The 21,317-nt window shown below is 40.8% G+C and overlaps 1 protein-coding gene across 1 annotated transcript; it reads right to left on the bottom strand.

The window, feature by feature from the left end:
• Positions 1 to 146: 146 nt before the first annotated feature.
• Positions 147 to 19,371, bottom strand: ckmt1 (creatine kinase, mitochondrial 1). Its single transcript, XM_012862481.3, has 9 exons — positions 19,071 to 19,371; positions 14,374 to 14,572; positions 9,049 to 9,144; positions 5,643 to 5,864; positions 4,951 to 5,036; positions 3,400 to 3,523; positions 2,697 to 2,831; positions 2,109 to 2,234; positions 147 to 1,018 (listed from the first exon to the last, which is right to left on the bottom strand). Exons 1-9 carry the CDS (start codon positions 19,214 to 19,216, stop codon positions 905 to 907), a joined length of 1,248 nt encoding a protein of 415 aa, XP_012717935.2. The 5' UTR covers positions 19,217 to 19,371; the 3' UTR covers positions 147 to 904.
• Between the last annotated feature and the right edge of the window lie 1,946 nt (positions 19,372 to 21,317).

The following is a 21,317-nucleotide window of genomic DNA, read 5'->3' as shown; positions in this document are numbered from 1 at the left end:
AAAGCTTAGTTCTCATGGTTACCTAAAGCTCGAGCTTCATGTTATTGAAAGTAAATCCTCACTGGATTTCCGAAAGGCTTATATGGAAACTAAAAAAAAAAAAAGCAGCAGTTTATTGCGAAACACAAAACAAACAGAGAAGGAGATACTGTTAAATAGATGATTTGTTTAATAAAAGACATGACAGTCTGTTATGGCTCAAACGATATTGCTTCAGGAGCTTACAGTACGGAGCCCGACCCGGCCGGTGTGACACCAAGGCGTCATACATTAACTTCTTCTGGAGAAAACACGTCTCTAAAGTTCAGCCTGTAAATCTACATTCAAAATCATCGAAACTTCAAAAAGAAACTACGTACACACAATCCACAATGGAGAACACACCACAAATGGACAGACTACATAAGCATCGGGTTATAGGCGATCACTACACAGGAGTGAGGGGAGGTGATGGGCGGAGCAAGGGTGGGTGCGGTGGGACAGGGAGTGTTGTGTGTTTTATTTTATTTGTTTACTTTTTGGCCATGCAGAGAAGCAGATCTTTGCTTTACTAAAACAGCCCCACCTTTTCCATAACTCTATAAATCACTGCTATCATTTTAGAGCCAGGTTAGCATCTGAGCTCGGTGCGTTTTCAATCTCCTGCACTGGAGCCTGTTGAACTTCTGGGACCCTAAAATTGTTTCAGCCAGATGGTTAAATACAACATACAGTATATAGATGAAATTATAGAGTATACTGAAGAGCAGGGATGGGTGCTTGATTAGATAAGTGGCATAAGTGATAGTAGTAATATTTAATGAGGCAATAACATAGATACTTTTCATATCTATGGGCACAAGGCAGGGTGTTTGTGCTTGTGAGCGTGCCCAGAGGTTTGTGTGTAGCGATGAAGGATCGGTGTCTACTTGAACTGCCTAATGGGTGGGGGCACCTTGATGTCCTGGCCTTTCTCCAGCCTCTTCTCACACTCAATCAGGTAGTTGACCCCATCGATCACGGTTTGCACCAGCTGGACCTAAGGAGACAATCCACATTTACTTCCTTTTAGTTATTTTGCTTTTAACGGCAAAACCTTTCTTAAAGCATTTCCCCAGAAATCTGTAAACATCTTTAATACAGTAAGAAAAATCTATTTATCTATCTATCTATCTATCTATCTATCTATCTATCTATCTATCTATCTATCTATCTATCTATCTATCTATCTATCTATCTATCTATCTATCTATCTATCTATCTATCTATCTATCTATCTATCTATCTATCTATATGATACAGTGAAACCTTATAACATTTTGTCATAGTTCTTTGTGGTATTCAAGTCAAATCAAATAGATAAATGATGTAGGCCATGACGTGGACATAACATTTTTGTAATAAAATAAATTTTAAAATAAAAATAGACACTAGCAATATTAGATTTTTGCTTATTTAATTTAAATAATGAGCCAAATGATTACAATAATCATGTAATTTACTAACATTCACCTATAAATGCCCTAACTAATAAAGAACCTCCTCTGCGCTGACCCTGCTGTGCATCATTCACACGCATCACGGGTTTCTACGGTAGCCAGGGAGGGACAAAACTCATCCTGGAGTAGATCTCTTACTGTCGCTTTCAGAAACTACTCCAGTTTCTCATGCGTACTTGGAAGGGTAGGGCGGAGTAGGCTTTATTCATTTCATAATTATTTGGAAATTCCTACTAGGGAGGATTTATTGAGAAACCCTGTTATGTTCCGTGAAGAGTGACCTTTCCCATATCCTCCTCCTTAAATCTAGCAACACACTTTCAGAAAGACAGTAAACAACACACTAGCGCATGATGTTTTAGTTGTAAAAAGTGTTTTTCACAACAGGAGAACAAATATGTCTAAATTTATTAGAATGCCTCTTTTGTGCAGCTCTGAAGTTGACCATAATGAACAGTGGCTTTTAGATGATAACCCTCTAATCAAACATTGTTTTCATGACTTTTGAAAACTCTAATTTACATCATCTAATTGCTTTTATCATCAACTGAGAACTCCAGTGAAACAGTCTGACATGCAAATATTATTCACGGTTGGTAAAAGATAAAAACACTGAGACACTGTTCCTACCTCAGAATGTCCCAGGCGGTCCAGGTTGGAGATGTCAAACACACCGCCTACAGCAGCAGTGTCCACACCACCGGTACCGCGCTTCTGCAGACGCAGGTTGTCTAGGATCTTGCTGAAACGGGGGTCCTGCAGGGTAGAGGACAGAAGTTATTCTGAACACTGTCAAACAAAAACCTCAAAAAATAGGTAAATTCATCGCCAGGTATCTGCTGGCTGCTTCCAGAGACCCAGAGATTTACTACCGGTGTGTAATAAAGAACTTCTTTCAAGCTACCAGGTTAAAACTGAGCATAAAAGCTTCCTATACTATGTCTTCATGAACCTTCGGGATCCAAATATGTTTTATTACGAAGATACTATGGAGCAGAAAAGGCTCTTACAAAACCTTTTTTCGTACATTTTGTCACAACCACAAATTTTAAAGTCTTTTTAATGGGATTTTATGTGACATAACAACACAAGGTTGCAAAACAGCATTTAAAACAGACTGCTGCTGGTCAACTTTGGGCCTTTTCTGCAGAAGCAACAACAAAAACCCACGTAAAGAGGTCTGTTTTGTTCAGGCTCTGCCTCCATGCTTTGCGTTACCTTGCTTAGCAGGGGAAGCTTAACGTGGACACCAGCCCTGAGTCCGGTTCCCAGGTTGGAGGGGCAGGTCAGGACGTAGCCGAGCCTCTCGTTCCACATGAACTCCCAGCCTCTCTCCTGGATCAGGCGCTCCACCTGACGGCACATTACTCATAGTAAGCACTTACCGGCATTTCATTTTCTCCTACAAAAGCTCGCGAGTGGAGAAAAAAACAACCTTTCCTTGTATGACTGTGAAAGTGGGAGTGGGACATCAAAGCCAGAACATGTGTAGGAGAGCTGTCTGTTTCTGGCGGTGCTGCATTGCTCGTCCTTTGCTCTGGCGCTGAACATGGAACGTTTGAATAAATGGTTTCTCTTCACACAACCATGTTTGGACAGTGGGTTCTGCACCACTGTCAACATGCTTTATATTAAAAGTAGAGGGATGACTTCTGTAGGCAGTTTTCTGCTTTTAGACTACACTAATGGCCCCTCATTGAATTCATAAAGCCGTCTGAGAGCAGAAACAGTCCACAGTAATAATATCCACCCTCTATATTAGATAATGCAGAGCAGAGTCAGTACTGGGATAGTCCCAGATACTTTTAATGTCACACACACTAAAAAAATATCAGCTAGAATTGCTGTTTCCCCACCAGTTTTTCCCTCAGGATCTTAAATAAGCTAGAAGGATCCAGCCTGAAAGGCAAACACATCTTACCTCCTTGAGGCCTTTGCAGAACCTCTCAAAGACCCTTTTCATGTTGCCTCCCTTCTCCATGGAGATAACTCTGGTGTGATCCTCCTCATTGACCCAAATCAAAAATGTCTTCTCGTTGTTGTGCCTGCACAGAAGGGAAGTTTTTTGCTTGACTAACGGCTCAGATGCGTGTTACTTAAGTCCCTCTCAGCTGCACGAACATACAGTCTCAGTCAGGAGCGCACATGCACTCATTGTTGCCATGACTTTCATTTCCACTTAAACTGTTGTTTTATTAAAGCAGAATATCACAAACAAACAGCCTCAGGGACTTAAAAACTTAATGTGAGTGCACACACTGGAAATTATGGCAAGTGTCCTCTAATCAGTACAGTAAATGCAAAGGGCAGAGCTCATTTAAACTGCTTGCTTTCTTCGCATGGAGCAGGCTTTTAAGTACGATCCATAAATTGTCAGTAATATTGAGGTCAGGGCTATTCAAGGAGCTTATTTTTAGGCCGGTCGGTCCGTTCCAATACCAGCTTTGTGTGCGCTTGGGATCATTGTCCTTCGGGACGGCTGTGTGAAATTTCACTCACTTGACCCAAACCTCGTGGTGCTCGTGGTGTTTAGGGGCCTTGGTGGCTCCACCCAGGAACAGTCACCAGTCACCAGGGCTGAGATTTGCTGCGTACAAACGTCAAAACAATCAAATGTGTTTCTTTTGGGGTTGTTTGTGTTTCTGTCGTTCTCAAGGCGCTGATCCGTGACACCGGGTAATGCTGTGTGATAAATTATTTCAAGTTTTGAAAACGTTTGAAGAGAAATGAACGGTAATTCACAAATTAGGACTTCAAGAATGACACGTCTGCGTCTATCGGTCCAACATTACGGTCCAGAGCAAACGATCAAAACGAAAACACGATGGAAATTAGGTCACTGATGCTGCCAGAGCTTAAGTCCCGATGAACAGCACCAGAACCAGGAACATTTGCCACTTATGCACTCACCTCACACTACAGCTAATCAAACAAACACACGTTTTGAGTTTTAAAGCAACCAAACCATTTTCCCCCACACTGCTCTCCTTTTGTTTGACGATTAATGGAGGGCGGAGTCTGCATAAAACAGGGAGCGCCAACAAGAGAGAACAAGAGAGAGAGCCCAGAAAATATAGGACAGGGAGCAAAGCATCACAGGATAAAAGAGGAAGGAAAAATGAGAAGAGGGAGAAAAAAATGGTCTCCCGTTCAGCTGTAAGAGGAGACGATGATGTAAAGGTTGAATTACTAAGGAGACGGGTGTCTGATGGGCGTTAGGTAATAAACAGGGAGGAAGGTGACTGATTTCAGCCGGCTGACACTTTCAACTGGACTGAAACTCAATAACTGCATTTTCACCACGGCTCAGGAAAACAGAGAGGATGTTACTGCAGCATCAGTGTGAAGGCTGACTCCACCTGAAAGGTTGAGTATGAATGTTTTCATAACTTGTATGTAATGAATTCAGTCGTAAAAAAGAAACAACGGCACAAATTTGGACAATGGGTAAAATGTTAAGGTTTGTCCTTACCAAATACCACGGGCATCTGGCCAATCACGGGCCATGCCTGCGCACGTCAGGAGGGGCGACACAGGCTTGTCGAACAGGAAGTGGTCCTGATAAATAAACACAGACCAGCATTTTATACACGACTTGGACTGGTCAGCATATACACCCCAGTGACCTAAAACAATTAAAGACCTCATAATACATATAATACAACCTCCAGAGTACACACAGTTCTGGTAATATCTTTTTAACATCCATGTTTCAACATTTGGGTGATAAAAAGGTGCAGCTCAATAATTTAGAATATCATATATGGCCATGACATAATCTGCTGTATCTAAATATCAAAGGTCATTTCGCAAGATTTATCATGGTAAGAAGTTACTACACCCTGTAAAAGCCTGGCTGTCTTTCTCAAAATTTTTAATAAATATCCATATGTCCAAATATATACAGCAACAATATTGAGAAATTCTAGTAATGCAACTAAACAACTAAAACTGAAGAAATTTTAAAATTGTTTGTAGCATGTATTACATAAAGTAATAAATTAGGATACCCCACGATTATTCTTACGTAAAATGTCTAAAACGTCATGCGGTGACCATGATAACAATTTTACTCCGCATTTTGAAGATGAAAAATGACGATCTATGCCCTTTTATGACGGTTTACCGAATCACAGCTAACACAGCAAACCTTGCAGCACGTACATCAATGAGCTGCTGTTGCTCCTTCTCTGTCATCTGAGTCAGGCTGTAGTATCTGCCGGTCAGGTCTCCCTTCAGCCCGGCGAGCGCGTCCACCACCACCCTTTCCACCTCTCGCCGTTCTGCCCGGGTGCAGGCAGGGGGCAGGCTCAGGCCCCTGATGCTACGGCCCGTCCTCACCCGGGACGACAGCACGTAGCGCTCGTCGAAATTGCCTGAATGAATCTGAAAACAAACACGTGTAGGGAAATGCGTGGATTTCAATATTGAAATCTAAAAGGAGTTGCTACTGGATGCCTCCAACTGTCGGGCTGCAAATACAATATATATTTATATATACAATATATTTTGTTTTTTATTTAAAGTCTAGTGCTGTATTGTTTTATTTAAACTGTTCAGTTTCTGTTTTTCGCTTTGTGGACCTTAGTAATCGGTGATTTATCTTGTAAAAAGTAGAAGTACACAATTTGTTAAGACTACCCGTCGTTATATTTTAGATATTTATTCACATTTTGTCCTGATGAACAGCCATAGAATACCAGTGCAGGCATTAATATCTTTGAGCAATTAAATATCAATATAGAGTACAAAAGGGAAAATATGGCAGTCCTGTATTAACATTAAAGTAAAGTGCATGTAAACCTAAATCATTCTCCTTTCCTCTTAGAAACTGGGATAATTCTCATAATTTTTGAACGATAACACATCTGAAAATAAAGCGCTGGTGCAGCGATACGCGTGATGAATATGGAGAACAAGAATTAAAGTAATTATTACAGAACACAGCGCTGGACTGGGCAGAAAAAATGACCAGGGAGTTACAAACTGGCCCACTTTCAACTGCTGTGATGAAATTTTAATGATATAGGTCTATATCAGTTACAGTGCTAATGTGACGACTTCCATAAGATGGCTAATGTAATCTACAACAAAACATACAATATATAGCCTTTAAGGTAAACTATAAAACAGTTTCTTTCCTTGCAACATAATAACTTAGAAACTTAACTTGAACCTAACAAAATAAAGAACTGAAAAGCTAATAACCTTATATTGCTCACTAAGAAGTAGCCTCAGCAGAAACGGGTTGTTTTCTGCCACATTATAATCTGATCAATGTCCAGCATTTTCAGCACCTCTGCCTTAAGTTCATCTTTAGTACAAATGTTTAAGTGTGTTGCTGTTCTTTCCTGGAGGGCTTTCTTTTTTCATCCAAACTTTTCAGCGCCACTTTATAAATGCGGTCCTTTATGGGGCGGCCCATTTGCCTCGGAGGTCGGGACAAACGAGTCGTAGAAAACGTCATCTGCGCCTTTTTTGCGTTCCAGCTTCCCTCCGTCGGACAGTAGGAAAAAACATGGACGCTCGCAGTGTTGTTAAAACAACAGCAATGAGCAGGGGCGGTTCTAGACAGGGGCCTACAGGGGCCCATGCCCCTGTAGAAATGGCCCTGGCCCCTGTACTGAAAGCATGATGTTAAATAAACTTCTCATAATTATTTGCAATGGCAAAGAAACCATAACTGATTGGTCACTTTGACCAACATTATTTTTTACCTATACAGCTTTACTCTAAAAAGATTTTAAAACTTAAGATGTTTCACGTTTAGCTTTAGCCGTATTGAGCAGGGGGCAAAGTTTTCAACTGCTAGATCAGGGGTCTGAAACCTGCAGTTCCAGAGCCACAAGTGGCTCACTTAATATTATTACACAGTTGAATATTGCCATTTCATTGTTTTAAAAATTTTTTGTTCTGTGCCCCTGTGAAAAAACACTGGCCCCACCTTGGCCCCCCTGGTAAATTTGGTCTAGAACCGCCCCTGGCAATGACAAAAGCCAAACCTGGCCCATTCCTGGAGGCAGGTTTAATAAGGAAGAGCCTTTTGATTTGTGAATGCTGAGTTAGAAGTGCCACAGAGTTGTTTTGGTTCAGCTGGTTTGGCTTAAGGGGACTGAGTCCTCTGCTCAGTCAGCTGGTCGACTCTGTGCTCTAAAATGGTTCATCTGCAGCCGTGCGCTCAGCAGAACCTGGCCAGAGCAGAGGAGAAGCAGAGAAGTGAAGGTGTTTTAGGAGCCATGCCGCCGCTAAACCTCAGTGTGACTACGGGGCAAAACGCTACAGGACTCATACGGCCCACTGGGGGAATCCCTGGTAGTCCCGGCCAGACAACACGACTCTTCGTTCTTCTCCTACGTCACACTTGAAACTGTCGCTCGTGAACCCAGTGGCCAGGGGAACGAATCCATTCAAAGGATTTTCTGAATCGATGTTGAATTGGAAAAAAAATTATTGCAATGCAATGAATCAATATTTTTACCCAACCCCTGTGGGTGGACATTGGACCCACAGATGGCCGCCTTGCATTACTCCACCTGCACACTTGAAACTTGTTGTTGTTGTCCTGAAAACACAACACTTATGCTGCTCTTACATAACTTGCACCACCATGCCACTTTTTTTTCCTACTAATGTTAAAAACAGAACTACCTCAGCTTTCTATTTTATTGGCCTGATTTTGCACTACTATTTTATTGACTGTCTATGTACAATTTTAAAAACCAAATTTTGCTGCTTTTATTTCTTCACTGCATGTGCCCTCTTATTTACCTTTTTTTATTTTTATTTACCTGAATGTTATGTTTGTCTGTGTACTTAGATTGGTAGAATATGTCTTGTCTTCACTGTGGGATAGTGAGAAACGTAATTTCGATCTCTTTGTATGTCTGGAGCATGGGAAGAAATTGACAATAAGGCTGACTTGACTTGACTAGTAAATGCCTTCTGTCAGAGAATATATTGCTCCCTGGTTAATTTCCTGTTGCCAGTACAGGGTTCATGTTTCTCTGTTCCTTCTGTCAGCACAGCGGACCTGCTATTTTTGTAAGTTGGTAGGTCTGTGATATTAAAACCACTTTTAATTTGCATTTACTCTGCCTGCATTTGGGTCTTATTGCCACAACAGACGGACGCGGCAGCAGAATCTGAAATCTGATTTGAAATCAAGTAATCTGGTACGGTCTGAATCCCAAGGCCACATGCAGATCCACAACTGAGCGACACAGTCGTCCTTGTGTTTACAGGCAACAAGCTGAAAATGGCTCATATTGACCAATGGCCGAGAAACAAATACTGTGTCCTGTCAGTTAATAGTATGGAAAACTATTTGCAGTTTCACTGTCATCCATGTACTGCGGTGTTGAAACATATTTCCAGGTGACAACAGATCCAGGTGAACTGTTGCTGCATCATTGGCTGCTCTACAATTGTGTCCTGTACGAAGGCTGGGCTGAGTTTCAAGAAATGGAAAAGCGCTTGAGGAATTTCCCCTGAAACGACCTAAAATAAAGATCTGTGCAATACCAAAACAAGACTGGCGACCCAGTAGAGTAGGAACACAGGTAGTGAGTACCTTGGTGGCGTCCAGGTCAGTGGGATGCTTCATTGTGCGGGCATCGTAGCCATTGTGCCTCTCTTTGATGACGGGGTCCAACAGGTCTGCGAAAACCTAAAGAGACAAAGATCCAGTTAGAACCGAAAATTATACAAACCCGAGACAAAATTCAATCTTAAATTATCTTCATTTAACCAAAAGGTTTACTTTTTTGTGGGGGGTGGAAATTAGACAAACAGATCTAAAAAAATTATAATAATAAATAATAATAATAATAACACAATATAAAAACATCTTGACAACACTGAAGATGTGTAATCTTTTTATTGGGAAGTGAAAAACAAAAAGGATAAAAATAATAAAAAACCTTAGATTGCATAATTGTTAACCCACATCTATAGTCAGTGCTTTGTAGAGCTGCCTTCTGCAGCGATTCCAGCTGCATGTTGCTTCGGATCAGTCCCTGTGAGCTCGCAACTTCTTCCACTGGGATTTCTGCCCATTCCTGGAGGCTAAGCTGCTTCAGCTCCTTTTATGTTGGATGTTTTTTGTTGTTTTTTTGCTTATGAACAACGATCTTAAAGTCTACCCACAGATTCTCAATTGGAATAAAGGTCTGGACTTTGACTGGGCCATTTGAACCCATTTAAATGTTTCCAAGTTTTGCTTTGTGCTGCTGGAAGCTGGACCTGTCAGTCTCAAATCACAGGCAGACTGACAGGTTCTGCTCCAGAATATCCCTGTTCAGCACCATCCATCTTCCCCTCGACTCGGACCAGTTTCCCAGACGCTGGTGCTGGAAAACCATCCCCACAGCATCATGCTGCCACCACCATGTTTCTTTGTGTGGATGGTGATCTTGGGGTGCTGGGATGTGTTGTGTGGGCACCAGAAAATGTGTTTTGGTGGGTGAGAGGTCCATTTTACTCTTATCTGACCAGACTGTGAGACTTTTGAAGGAAACTGTTTGCATTAGAACTTTTTACGGGCTTCATAGCAAAGGGCGTATATAAATGCACAGGCTAATTAAATTTTTCAAAATATTTCTCAATGTAATATATTAAATATATTTTACTGCAATCTTATGTGAAAGACCGTCACAAAGTGATATACAATTGTGAAGTGGAAAGAAAATTAGACACGATTTAAAACATTTTTTACAAGTAATAATCTAAAAAGGGAAGTGAGTAAAAGTATTCAGTGCAACAGATTGCCTTCAGAAGTTGCCTGATGATTGCTAATGACTGAATAGAGCCCACCTTTGTGTGTAATCTAATCTCAGTACAGATACAGCTGCTCTGTGACAGCCTCAGAGGTTGGTCAAGAGAATATTGGGGAGTAAGCAGCATCATGAAGTCCAAGGAACACACCAGACAGGTTGAGGGATAAAGTGGACAAGTTTAAAGCATGCTTAGGCTGTAAAAATATTTCCCAAGCTGTGAACATCTCACGGAACTCTGTTCAATCCATCTTCAGGAAAAGAAAAGAGTACGGCACAGCTGTAAACCAACCAAGACAAAGCTGTCCACCTAAACTCACAGGAGAACAAGGAACAAGGAGAGCACTGATCAGAGACGCAGCCAAGAGGCCCATGGTGACTCTGGATGAACTGCAGAGATCCACAGCTCAGGTGGGGGAATATGTCCACACGGCATCTGTTAGTCACGCACAAATGTGGTCTCTATGGAAGAGTGACAAGAAGAACGCCATTGTTGAAAGAAACTCATAAGAAGTCTGAGCAGCACAACGTTAGCACAAGGTTTTTTTTTTTACGCAAGTTACGTCACGTTTTATACGCAAGTTATGTACACTGCGTTCAGTAAGCATGTGTGCGTAACTTGCGCACACACGAAAGAAAGATGGCAACGAGACGCTTTGCAAACATTGCAAAATGGCTTATACATCCGCGGGAGAAAATACATCCAACAGGCAGAAACACCTGCGCACACAACATGGCATACATTTTAACGAATGCCGTATTTTTGATTCTTACCGGACAGAAGCTAAAGTTACGACCAGCATGGAAGGTAGCTCTGGTGATAAGTAGCTAGTTTTACATCACTGGCTGGTTCCTAGTAAATCATATGCCATTTCTGGAAATAAACCAATTTCCTACCTCTCTTTGGGGTTATTAAGGGAGTGTGCCTTTCTCGTTAATCCAGCCCTTCCTTGGTAGCATGTTTAATTAGAACTACTGGTAGCTGGAATTATTACATGATTCTAGCTATTGCAATGGATGTAAGGAAACATGCTACAAAGTTGCTCCGCAGTTCAGGGAGTGAGAGAAAGGTGACGCTCATTTATTTAAATTAGGGGGAGATGAGTTTATTTCCCAAAATTGTACAGCAATGCTTTTTCATTAAACGGATGCCTTCTCCGTTAGATTTAGATGACTGAGGTTATCTAAAGGGAGATTAATAAGCAACTGTCACAACAAACTTATATTTTCTTGTATTCTAAACAACTCATCTACTGTATTTAAGTTTGTTCTTATATTCCTTTTTTTATTTAAACAAATATAAATGTTACTCCAGTTGCACATTTGCTGTGGACATCTTGACCTTGTTAGTTTATAAGGTCGTGTGATAGTTAAGTAAACAAAGTTGATGCTCATCATCAAACTATTTGTTCCCCTTTTTTCCCCAAATTGGAATCGAAAAGAGAATCGAAAAGGAATCAAATCGTTTCACAGAATCGATAAGGGAATCGGAATGTGAAAATCTTTTCAATTCCCAACCTTAGTGGTGGCATCATCATTTTCTGGGGGCGTTTCTCTTCAGCAGGGACAGGGAAGACGGATGGAGCCTGATACAGGGCAATCTTGAAAGAAAACCTGTTGGAGTCTGCAAATAACGTGAGACTGAGGCGGATGTTCACCTTCCAGCAGGACAACGACCCTAAGCATAAAGCCAGGGCTACGACGGTTTAAAACAAAACATATTCCTGCGTTAGAATGGCCCAGTCAAAGTCCAGGCATAAACCCAATGGAGAGTCCGTGGCACGATCTGAAAACTGCTGTTTACAAACGCTCTCCATCTGACCTGACTGAGCTTGCGGTGTTTCGCAAAGAAGAATGGGCAACATTTTCTGTCAGTAGAAGTGCAAAGCTGGTAGAGACATACTCTAAAAGACTTTCTGCTGTAATGCCAGCATTTGAAAACATATTTTTCCCTAAATGCCAGTATACTGATGGTGCTGTACATGTCAACTATGAGCTCCAGTGTGGCTACACAGTGTGTGAGAGACAGATTCAACTGTCCAAACAACCATATATGCAAGTTTTAACAAGCAGGTTTGTTCAACCTTCATACCGTTCAGGAAGAAAACAGGTTCTTCAAAAACGATGAACTTATCTTAGAGCTTAATCTGCACATCTACCCCAAAACAAAAGCTAAAGACACTGAGGAGACGCTGGAAGTTAGGAGAGCATTATCCACAGAAAAACGAGCTCAGTGAAGAAACATCCATCACCCCAAAGACATAATAAAAAGGCTGATTACAGTTTGCAAATACACTCAGGGACAGAGAACACCATCCCACCGGGGATGTAAAAGTATGGCAGCATCATGTTATGGGGGTCTTCTTCTATCACACTTCACTTCACAAAATTGAGCATATCGTAGAGAGAAAAACAAACATTATGTGGAAATATTGAGCACATTAGCCAAAAAGTGAAGCCTTAAGAAGAAAATTGGTCTTCTAAATGGACAAAGACCCTTAAGCAAACTGCCAAATTAGTTTCAAAGTGGCTTTAACAAAACAAAGTCAGTGTTTTAAAGTGGCCATCTGATCACAATCCAGGAAACAGGAAAGTTGTGGGCGCAACTGAATGTTTGTGTGCGAGCAAATCCTACTCCGTTACGCCACCTCTGACAAGAGGAATGAGCCAAAATCCCTGCGTAACCTCAGAGGAAAATAACCCAAAACACTGGACCCAAGTCATACAGTTTAAAGGTACATAACCAACTTATTTGACATTTTTTAATTTATACATCAGTAGCTCACTCTGGTTGCATACAAAGTTTTTCTGAAAGATTATCGTGTTATTTGTTGCTATTTTGGTGTTTTAAGCTTTGTTTTTGCTCAACTTTTTAGTAAATAAAGCCATTTGTGTTTATTTATAATAACAACGGAAGTACGACACTGCGCATGCGCAGCAGGGGATAAAATAAGGAAGCGGCTAACGCCTATTAGCATCTCCCAGCAAAGTAATGGAAATAATGAAGAAAAGTCCAAGGTCCAGTTTTAAAAATTGCCAAAAAATATGATTCCGTGAGGAAAATGGCTGGAATAGCGCTGGGAATACAGTATGGATGTTGGTGTTGACTGAAGCGGAAGCTAAAGCTGCCGAGGCTCAGACTGCAGAGTTGATTGACGTGAGTAAACGTCCTTATTAATACTGTGATAATAGTAATAGTATGCTACGAACTGGCGCTTCGCCTCAGAGGGGTCAAGCTCGGTCCGGCATTATTTAGCAGTGATTTATTATTTGCTATCGGGCTTTCTGATAGTTCTGCAATACTGCCAGTAGATGGCGCCACATCTGTTTATATCTGCTCCTGGCGCCCGTTGCTGGGTTCTACCTAGCCTCAGACAGGACCATCAAAACACTTTCAGGATGGACATATGGTGTATATAACCTTATTTTATTATGATCAAGGGGTTTTTGGTCTTTTTTTTAATAAGCATATACTGTGGCTATATACTTTTAAAAGGTAATTCTGACACATACCAAGAAATGTATCTGGTAAAATTTACAGAATTTGAAGTTAGAAAATCTATATTTCTCTCATTTTTCTGGTATTTAAAAACGAACTTTTGCACTGACCTAAAACATTTAGTCTGACTCAATTTCAGACAGTGAGGGAAAAAAAGGTTCTCTGTCTTTGTGTGCAGTGTTTCGTAAATATCTGGTTCACAATGAATCTATTTCACCCTCCCCCACTGTCTCTAAATAAATATACAGAACCGGTCAGAAGCCAGAATCTTATAAACATTTGGTGAAATGATCCACATGTATATTCCTTTAATTAAAGGAGCACACTTCACTCTGTTGCAGATCAAATAGATTTTTTTTGTCCACAGCATACATCCTACATGAACCACCCTTTCTAGTCAAGATATTCCACATCATTTTATTTTGTTGGTGCAGAAATGCTCCAATTTTTTTTCCAAGTATCTTTGGTAACATGAACTGCGCTACATTTGTGCACTATGCCCCCCCCCCCCCTGCAATGAACTGCCATGGGTGCTGCGATATGTTCAGTAAATGCACCGCCTGTAGTTTAAGGGCAGCGGATTGGATTCTGTTTGATTAAAACCCGACCCGGTAGCTCGTCTGACCTCGTAAGACTCCTCGTCTCCTGCCACCATGCCAACGGTCTTGATGAAGGGGTGCCCAGGGTTGTCCACGCCCGTCTGGATGGCCTGGTCCAGGGTGAAGCCGTTGGGCGTGGTCTTGTCACACAGCTTGGCGTAGATGGCGGGTGTCAGGTGACTGGCCATGCAGTTGTTGTGTTTGCGCAGGTCAGGGTACTCCGCACTGTGCAAATAGAAAAAAAGGAGATAAAGCAAGACTCCGCTGATGATTGAGACTGGCTTTTAACGGCGGCTTTTGCTGCTGAGCTCTGAACACAAGAGCAGAAACATTGACTCACTAATAGAACCTTTCACGTGTTTTTTTTCCACAGGCAACAGAAACATAAGCCTGTGGCCTTACACTAACAGTATACCCTGTTGTAAACAAGCCAGCGGACCTGTTTACTAATGAGACAGAGGTAAGAGGCACACGCTTCAAACTGTAAATTATTTACAGCCATTCTGTGTAGTGATTTAAATAATTAAAATTCTGCATAAAAAAGAGACCAAAGACTGTTTTTCGTAGAGTATTTTTGGGCTTTAGGGGGATTAATACAGCTACTCTGCTGACAGATACAGGTTTTATCCAAACAAAGTTAGGGCTCAGGATGAAAGCAGGTTTTCAGATGTGGCTTAGGCTTCGTTTTGACAGGCTGCGGGAACAGACCAGATGGAGTAGCTTCCATATTTGTTTTCACCGAGTCCGTCAAAAGATAAGGTCAAGATGTTTCATTTGTGTCCCGATACCAAACTATTACTTCAGATTATAATGGCTCCAGAACAGAAATCAATGCAGATCCCGTATTCAATGCAAAGACCTTCAGTTGGATAATGGTCAATGCTTTCACTAGGCCATACCCAAATATTCAAATATGCCCTGGGAAACCAGTCAAGTGTTATTTCAACAGTGTGGTGAGGCTGCCATGCTGGAATGAGGGTGGGGGGTGAAGGGAAAAATCATCTTCCACTGAGGCTAGTTCACACTGCGGGTCGTGATGCTCAGCTCCGATTTTTTTGCCAAAATCCGATCAGACTTCTGACTGAACGGTTACACAGCGGTTTACTAGAAGTGCTAAATAAAGCTTGGTTCAAAGGGAAATAGGAAAATAAACGTATTATTTGGAAACCGACGTCTCTGTTATTAGGAAGTTGTTGCGCAATGGGAGCCCAGAATATTAAGACAGCATCATAACAAGACGGAGAAAGGTAAGAAAAAAAGAAAAGCACTGTGGAGAGGTCAGTGTGGATGTGCAGTGGGAGCTGGGACAGTCAGGTAAAAGTCGGATGAAATGAGATATGACCGTTCAGACTGCGGACGCTTTTAAAATGATCCATATGTGGTGCTGATATAGCACCACATATGGAAGAAGCACAAATTGGATTTTTTTTTTTTCATTTGTGCCAATCGGAATTGGGCTGTTCACACTGCCATGACAAAGTCGGGCAGGATTCCGACCTAAACCCGATCCATGCAAAAGGATCGGGTTTAGGTCGGGTTTGCCTGCTGTGTGAACCTAGATGGCACACAGCTAGTCTTGATGACTTCTGTATGAAGTTGCATGGTTTAACACTGTTTTGCACAAACTCCTGATAGTAAATCTAGATAAAAAGTAAATAAAGTCCTATTTATTGTTTATGTTTACAATCCTTTTATTTTCTGAACGCTTTGAACTTTGTATTGTAGGTTTATCATATAAAAGACATTATATATCTATCTATCTCTCTCTCTCTCTCTCTCTCTCTCTCTCTCTCTCTCTCTCTCTTTATATATATATATATATATATATATATATATATATATATATATATATATATATATATATATATATATATAAATATATATATATATATATACACACACACACACACACACACAAACATATATATATATAAACAGGAAATGCATTGGTACTATTAACTAATATCACATAAATGACAGACCTAATTTTGTCGTTGTCCAGCATAGCATTATTTTGAAAATCTCTGACAGATTCCACCAAAGCAGAATGGACAGATTTGGGTTACATTTATGTTTTGCTGGAGAGCAAATAAAGCTGCGCACCAATAGGGCTTTCCTCAAATCACGTCAAATTACTAAATTTAGACGCATGCGTGGCGGGCAACGTGTGATCGTACAAGCAGAGAAGTAACGCTCAGATAGTTTACTTGTTTGAGTGTATGAATACCAGCTACACACGTGCATTTGTGATAATTAGAAGCGGCGTGTGGTGGTTTCCATGCTGGTCTTCCACTTCTCTTCATGGATCAAGTCGATGTTTCTCGCATCTTGTGTGTGTGTGTGTGTGTGTGTGTGAGGAGGAGATGGGATCTGAGTGTCTGATTACAGCGGCATGATTGATTGTCTCTAAGTCTATTTTCTACAATGAGCTCTATAATAAATTAAAACATAGGCCTGTGATAATACGTATGTTTTTCTTAGTAATAGCTGTAATTCTATGCCGATTCAGCGGGTTTCTTCCTCGGATTTGATCCGTTGTGAGAGAAGACAGGATATGACAGCCTCTCCCACCCTTCTACTAGTACTGCTTTATTTATGCTCATTTTGAGCCCTCTACATTTCAACCGTCGTTTCAGCTGTTCTACGTGGGGTTTCTCCATTGAAGCAGGTTGAAATGAAGCTCCTGGGACGTGGTCATCTTCAAAAACGATTAGTATTGCGGTTGTTGCCAATATGATTTGCACTCTTCCTGTCCGACCAGCTGGGAAACCGGGCTGTCTCTGGAAAAATGTAACATCATTTGAGGAATGCCCCACGGTGGCATATTGTCCTCTAAAAGTTATTTTACACTAATTCAACTTGAAAAGTGAAATGCACATCAGCATGTGTTGGTATGCATTTCACAATCTATCTATCTATCTATCTATCTATCTATCTATCTATCTATCTATCTATCTATCTATCTATCTATCTATCTATCTATCTATCTATCTATCTATCTATCTATCTATCTATCTCTCTCGCTTGTTTAGAAAAAACTTTGTTTTATTGTTTTTCAATGCAGACATTTGAGAATAACACAGTCGGTGGTGCGAAACCGTGACGTAGTATATTGTTGTCAGGATCTAATACCGGCCCATTGTGCACTTTCTCCTCCAACACTTTTACCTTCCACTCAACTTTCCAATAAAATGCTTGGATACAGCCCAGTGTGAACAACCAGCTTCTTTCTTTGAGCCGTAACAAAACATTTCTGCACTAAAACCCCTGCTTTGCGTCACTGGCCTTATGTCATATTCCAATTGGTTGTAAGCCATTACCATCCAAATCACTAGAAATAAACATTTGAAATACATCGCTCCCTGTGTAATAAATAAGAGCTTCACTTCTTCCAGTTGATTTTCTGAAATAAGACAACAACAATCTCTTCAATGAACTCATTCGTTGATATACACCTATATAAAACAAGGTAAAGACGTCCACTGGTACACCGGTAGAGTAGATGATCACACAGATCATATCCTAACATTAAACTTTGCAGGCTGCAAAGCTCCTGATCTGATTGGTAGTGAAAGCGACCAAGCAGAACCAAGGACGGCTTGTGTGCAGAAGCTTTATCTCTGTTGTCTCTCCTGTGATCAATGAAAGGACTTTTATCAGTGGAGCAGGTAATATTTTACCAATCGGCATATGGTCCCACTGTTTTATAGCCGAGGCGGCTGTGCCGTGGGTCACGTACACATCTTTTTCTTTGGCGGATAAATCATCACCTCAAACTGCCTCTGTGTAATAATGACATCTTTACTGTATCGAGCACAGTATGGGAGAAAAGCCTCACATCCCAGCGACAATACACAGCAAATTGTGCAATCTAGCATTACTGACAGAGATTGATGAACCAAAATCGCCTCATTCTATTCCATAAAGGGTGCAGTTTCTTTCAGACGTATACAGACACGTCACATTTGCATAGCAGGCTGTGCATTAATCCCCTCCGGTGTTGCTGGAGGGTGAGCGTTCAGAAGAAAGCCAGTCCGCACTGTTGCTCAACTCCTGGATGAGGAAACGAGTCTGTGTTGATAATGTGTTGTAAAGAAGCCCCGGCAATGCTTTATGAGCAGGTCTGTTTGTCCTCTGACCTGAATTATGATACAATAATCTCTCCATACGCCACCAGTCACTTGTGCTTCTCGTTGCGTTCGTTTGCGTTGATGTGGTGCGAGGCGCCGGTCGGTGTAGCATCAGTTTATTTTATATTTATTCATTTTTTTTTTTTTTTTTTAATTTTTTTTTTTTCATGGGATGAGCGCAGCTTCCATTTCTGCTCCCCGTAGGCCCGGAGCGCCCAGCCCTCCGCCAATCCCAGCCCACTACCTAGTTGTAATAATCCCTTTTATGCCTTAATCTGCTCCATTCCTAACAATGTCGCTACTGTGGTCCAGGTAATTAGCTATACTGGAGGTTGTCGAAATTTCTTTCTTTTTTTTCATGTTACACTCCACCCTAATTGTTTTAAACTGTAATTATAATCGTTATTATTGTAAATAAATAAATAAATAAATAAATAAAAAGGAAAAAAAGAAGAACCTTACTGCACGTTTCTTGCGGTAGCGTATCATTCCCACCAATTAAACCGCAGTCTAATTGTTTCCTGTTGTTTGCAATAACATTTCATGTTTGTAAAGTCGTCGAAGGAGCGCGTAGGCCGGGCGGGTGCAGGTACCTGGCGGGGTATCTCCTCCGCAGAGGTTCTCCGGCGGTGACATGTTCCCGATGGAGCAGAAAGCCGGCCGCCACGGAGCCGCCGACCACCGACAGAAGTCCGACGCTCCTCTTGGAGGAGAGGATTCTGGAGAAGCTGCTGGCCATTTTTTTAACAAAAGAAAACAGTTAAATTGTCTGAAATGTACTTTAAAAAAAAAAAAAGAAGAAGAAGAGGTTTTATTGTCAGGGCTGAACGGCGGGAGGAGCGGGCAGGTTGATGGAGTGAAGTGATGCAGCGCCTCTGATGGAATTAAGAAGGAGAACGGTGGAGGACCTGGGAGGGTCGTCAAGATGGACGCAGGGAGCGGAGGCTGGACCGGAAGTAAACACCCGCCTTCAAAATAAAAACACCGGCTCATTAAAAACGACCGAATGAGACTACGCTTGTTTTTTTTAATGTTTTAGATATAAAATAATGTCCACATTTCGTTTACTTTATTGGGCTTTTTTCATTCTCGTTGCCATTTTTACTTATTATACAGATTCTGAAGATTTCATGGCTTTCATGCAATATTGGAAGAGGGTTTCAACGAAAAAATGACACTGGTGGTGCCTGTGACAAGTTTTTCAAGCATTGTTTGTCATGTACTGCTGCTGTTCATGATAGCTGTTTTTTTAATATTTAGACAAGGATATTGTTTCAGAATTTTTACGGAAAGGACTCAATACACATTATCCCCTTTTTAAAAGCTACTAATTACTATTGTTGTAGCAACAAAACAAAAATTCACATAATATATATGTATAAAACTTTTGATAGATTTTTCCAAGGGTCAAGTAGGTTTTGGCAGCTTTAGACTGTATTTATTTATTTTTTTATTATTATTTTGTAGAATGGACAAAAATGACTCTGAATCCTGGTCTATGCCTAACTTAAAAGATAGTACAGGTAGAGATCTGATATCTTAAGAGCTTTTCCATTTATTAACCAGAAACATTATTCAAATGAGCATGTCAGACAAATCTGTCAACTTGTAGTTAAGCACTTTTTTCGATAAATTGCCAAATATTTGTTGTTTTTGTTCCTTTTAGGCATACATAGTTACAGAAGGAACTGTAGTTGATGAATGTCCAAGAAATGATCTTCTATGTGTGTTACCCAAATCAGATTCTAACCTGCACTCTAACGGATATCTAAGTGTGGATGTAATGCATGGAACACAGTGTTCCTTCTACATATGGTGGCTTTTAACACTCAGATGTGAGAACAGTGACAGTTTTTTGCATGTATGGGTGATTCCCTATTTCAATGCACCCTGCTGTCCACATGGTCAAACACACGGTCCTAGTCTGTTGATTAATAACCCATCTGTATAAAACTGAAGTACCTGTATGTCATTTGTAATAAAATATTAAGACATAAATAAAACAGTATATGCTAGTTCAGTTCTTTGGAGAGAAAAAAGGAAAAAAAGTGACCTGATTTTACATTGTGCTTTGGCTCAATCTAATGGGGGTTCAGAATCAAAATTTGTATTGAAAAAAAAGTAGTATTTGGGTTTTTTCAAACAGAATAAAGGTATCACGAATTTCGTATCGTCCTTAAACGAGCGTAGACCAAATTAGGCTTTACCAATCTAAGCACTTTATATTTTCAACTAGAGATGACCACAAAAAGAAAAGTTGAACTAGCCCTTTCATTTACTGTTCCTTTGAGGCTTACAAACCAGACACTAACTTTAACTTGAAACATTTTATGGGGCCGCCTACGAAAACGTCTTTGGGTTTTCTTCCAACAGGAAGTTTGTTCCGCTTTTCTCCGCCAGCTTGACGAAGGTAAAGTGGTGCATGGTGAGAATATTCAAAGACCAGAGCTGCACCATTCAAGCTTTCACATCGCGCTCGGCTGAACCACTGCCGGAAATACAACGCTGGCCTTTGTTTTGTTTTTTTCCCCCTCTTCAAATTAACCAAAAATAATGGTTTGAACATGTTCTCTCCACAAGGTTATTGCAGTCATTCATACGATGGAGCTGCCGCAGCTTCCTGATTGCGTCACGCCTTGGACTTCAGGGAAGAGATCAGCGGTACTGAGACAAAAAAAAAAAAAAAAAAGATCGTCCATGTTCTCAGGTATTTTTTATTTCTAACACGCACTTCAGACCTGCACAAAAAGCAGGAGTCCGTCAAGCTGCAGGTCTGGACTAGCAGTCAACAGCAGGCAGAGAGTAATGTTTTAATCCCGAGCAAACAGGACTAATCTGTT

This window comes from Fundulus heteroclitus, chromosome 2 (assembly GCF_011125445.2).
Source record: "Fundulus heteroclitus isolate FHET01 chromosome 2, MU-UCD_Fhet_4.1, whole genome shotgun sequence".
Taxonomy (NCBI): domain Eukaryota; kingdom Metazoa; phylum Chordata; class Actinopteri; order Cyprinodontiformes; family Fundulidae; genus Fundulus; species Fundulus heteroclitus.
This window is presented reverse-complemented; position numbering and strand designations above follow the sequence as displayed.

Coding starts and splice junctions, on each gene's coding strand:
- ckmt1 (XM_012862481.3), bottom strand. CDS start 19,216: ATGGCCAGCAGCTTCTCCAGAATCCTCTCCTCCAAGAGGAGCGTCGGA. Junction 5,865..9,048: donor CTGACCTGGACGCCACCAAG/GTACTCACTACC, acceptor GTTTGTTTTCAG/ATTCATTCAGGCAATTTCGA. Junction 2,235..2,696: donor AGCTTCCCCTGCTAAGCAAG/GTAACGCAAAGC, acceptor TCTACCCTGCAG/GACCCCCGTTTCAGCAAGAT.